Source organism: Penaeus vannamei, chromosome 35, assembly GCF_042767895.1.
Source record: "Penaeus vannamei isolate JL-2024 chromosome 35, ASM4276789v1, whole genome shotgun sequence".
In the NCBI taxonomy this organism is placed as follows: domain Eukaryota; kingdom Metazoa; phylum Arthropoda; class Malacostraca; order Decapoda; family Penaeidae; genus Penaeus; species Penaeus vannamei.
In genome coordinates this window covers 23,579,344-23,581,843 of record NC_091583.1, presented here as the reverse complement: position 1 = coordinate 23,581,843, position 2,500 = coordinate 23,579,344, and the positions used below count along the sequence as shown (strand labels likewise).

Sequence of the window (2,500 nt, the reverse complement as noted above, 5' to 3'; positions counted from 1 at the left end):
TCTTTCTTTATTTCTCTTTATTTCTCTCTCTCTTACTTTATCACTCTCTCTAATTCTCTCTCTCTCTCTCTCTCTCGCTCTCTCTCTCTCTTTCTCTCTCTCTCTCTCTCTCTCTCTCTCTCTCTCTCTCTCTCTCTCTCTCTCTCTCTCTCTCTCTCTCTCTCTCTCTCTCTCTCTCTCTCTCTCTCTCTCTCTCTCTCTCTCTCTCTCCTCCCTCTCTCCCTCTCTCTCTCTCTCTCCTCCCTCTCTCCCTCCCTCCCCTGATCCTTCTTCCCTTTTCCTCCTCCTCCTCATACATCTGTCCTCCCCCCTCCCCCCCCTACCCTTTATCTCCATCTCTCTCTCTCTGTCTCATCTGCCTTTGTTATCCACATTTTTCTCTCCACTGGTCTCACGCACCAAGCATTCTGGAAGAGCACGCATATGTCCAGACGACTTGACCTTTGACCCGTGATATTTAGGAGGGCTGGCTAGTTTGGACCACACACCCACGCGCAGAAGGAGGCTGGTTGTTTAAATAGTGTTCGTCTGATCATTATTATTGTGATGGTGATTGTGTTGAGTTTTCTCTTTCTAATTGTCGGTGGTGTTGCTGTTCTTATTCTTCTTATTATTATATTTATCATCATCATCTCCGTCTTCCTCATCATCATCATCACCATCATCATCACCATCATCATTATCATCATCATCATCATCACCATCATCATCATCACCATCATCATCATCATCATCATCATCATCATCATCATCATCATCATCAATATAGCAATCATAATCCCTCCCTTATCATGATTATTGATGCGTGTGATTGCATTCGACACTAATACTAATTAACCTTTCCAGGTGTATATTTCCACGTGGTGGGCGAGGGCGTGGTGCGAGTCTCGGACCGCAGGCAGCAGACGTATACAGACAAGGAGAACTACATCGACTTCCGCATGCGACTGCTAGGGGAGCCAGGTGAGTGGGCTTAGCAGGTAAATGGGGGCGTGTGTGTATTTTTTTTCTCTCTCTCTTTGGATTTGTTTGTTTTTTTATTTGGTGGGGTTACGTCGATTTTTTTTTCGCTTTTCATGTTTAAAGGTGTGGCTAAAGATAGAAAGAAGACGTGGAATATGTATGTGTTAGGTGTAAGATTCATTAGGGTGTAGGTTAATTGGCGAAAGGTACTTGATAGGGACGAATCAGAAGAGATGGTTGATTGTGATTTTTTTTTCCTTTTCCTATCCGATGATCATGACTCATTTTTAGAATGTCTTCCGTAGACGCGTTGGACAGTGTTGCTATATATGAAAATCATCTAGCCTCTTATTTGACATGATTCGGGCAGTCTGTGGGCTGTATCCCGTGCTTTCGAAAATCCTCTTTGGCCAAAATTCAACGAGGGAAAAACCGCCATTATTAAGAGAAGAAGTTTATTGTGCATAGTATTTTTCAGCCAATATTGTGTCAGTCTTGAGTATACGAACTGGCGAGGGACTGATTTTACAGGTTGATATCATAATGAATAAAACATCTTAATTGCATGGATAGACACCTTTCTGTATGATATATATTTTTTTCTAATTATATTGACCATGAAATTTTTCCTCACTCCTGTTATCAGTTTTGGATTTGGAGAATCTTTTGCCATCCTTTTGCAGTGGCTATGCCTATTCAAGCCTTATAGATGTTATTAAAAGTTTTCTTTGGAGGGCAAGAAAGGGTTATACGCGAGTTGTCCCAAGAAAAGTCTTCATAGCTGCAGTAATGTTCTGGTGTTTATTTGTATATAATCGGCATGCATGTGTGGAGAACAAAATGAACACACACCCAAATTTAGCTGAATATGTGAATAGAAAAAAGAAAGAAATCCTCAAGTGTGGCTAGTTCCTGCTGGTCCATCCTCTCCCAGCAGTACAGATTCCACTCTTTGCAGACGAACGTTTTCCTATGGAGTCCGAAGACGCCAGTGAGTCCCGCGGTAAGTTGACTTCTCCTCCACCTCCTCTTCCTCCTTCTCCTACTCCTTCTCCTTCTCCTTCTCCTTCTCCTTCTCCTCTTCTTCTTCCCCCTCCCCCTGCTCTTCTTCCTCTTCCTGATCCTCTTCCACCTGCTCTTATTCTTCCTCCTCTTCCTCTTTCTCCCGCTCCTCCTCCCTCTCCCCGTCTCCAACATCTCCTCCAATTCCCCCCTCCTCCAACTCCCCCTCTCGTCTTTCCTCTCCACCTTGTCCACTTCCCTTTTCCCTCGCCTCCTTGTCCTCCTCCTCCCTCCCTCTCTCCCTCTCTCCCTTCCTCCTCCTCCTCTTCCTCTTCCTCCTTTTCCTTTGGACATCTTTCTCCTCCCTTCTTCCTCTCTCCCCCCCCTTCCACTCTCTCCCTGTCCCCCTTCCCCTCCTCATCCTACCCTCCCTCCTCCTCCCTTGTAGCGTTAACCTACCGATTAACTTGCGCGCGCATTAACTTTATTAATCCGTTTAGAAGCGATGGACTAACGCAGAAAGCTCACAGTGTTC

At 44.8% G+C, this 2,500-nt stretch overlaps 1 protein-coding gene across 2 annotated transcripts in view; it reads left to right on the top strand.

Annotated features, from left to right (window-relative positions):
• The window catches only part of Vdup1 (arrestin family protein Vdup1), a 129,055-nt gene that overhangs the window by 118,851 nt on the left and 7,704 nt on the right, over nucleotides 1–2,500 (top strand). Inside the window, exons 3-4 of one of the 2 annotated variants that reach the window (XM_070114318.1) lie at nucleotides 847–963; nucleotides 1,922–1,966. In XM_070114318.1, coding sequence (XP_069970419.1) covers nucleotides 847–963; nucleotides 1,922–1,966 — 162 coding nt within the window. The remainder of the gene's footprint in view (nucleotides 1–846; nucleotides 964–1,921; nucleotides 1,967–2,500) is intronic. The other variant, XM_070114319.1, reaches the window with a different exon arrangement.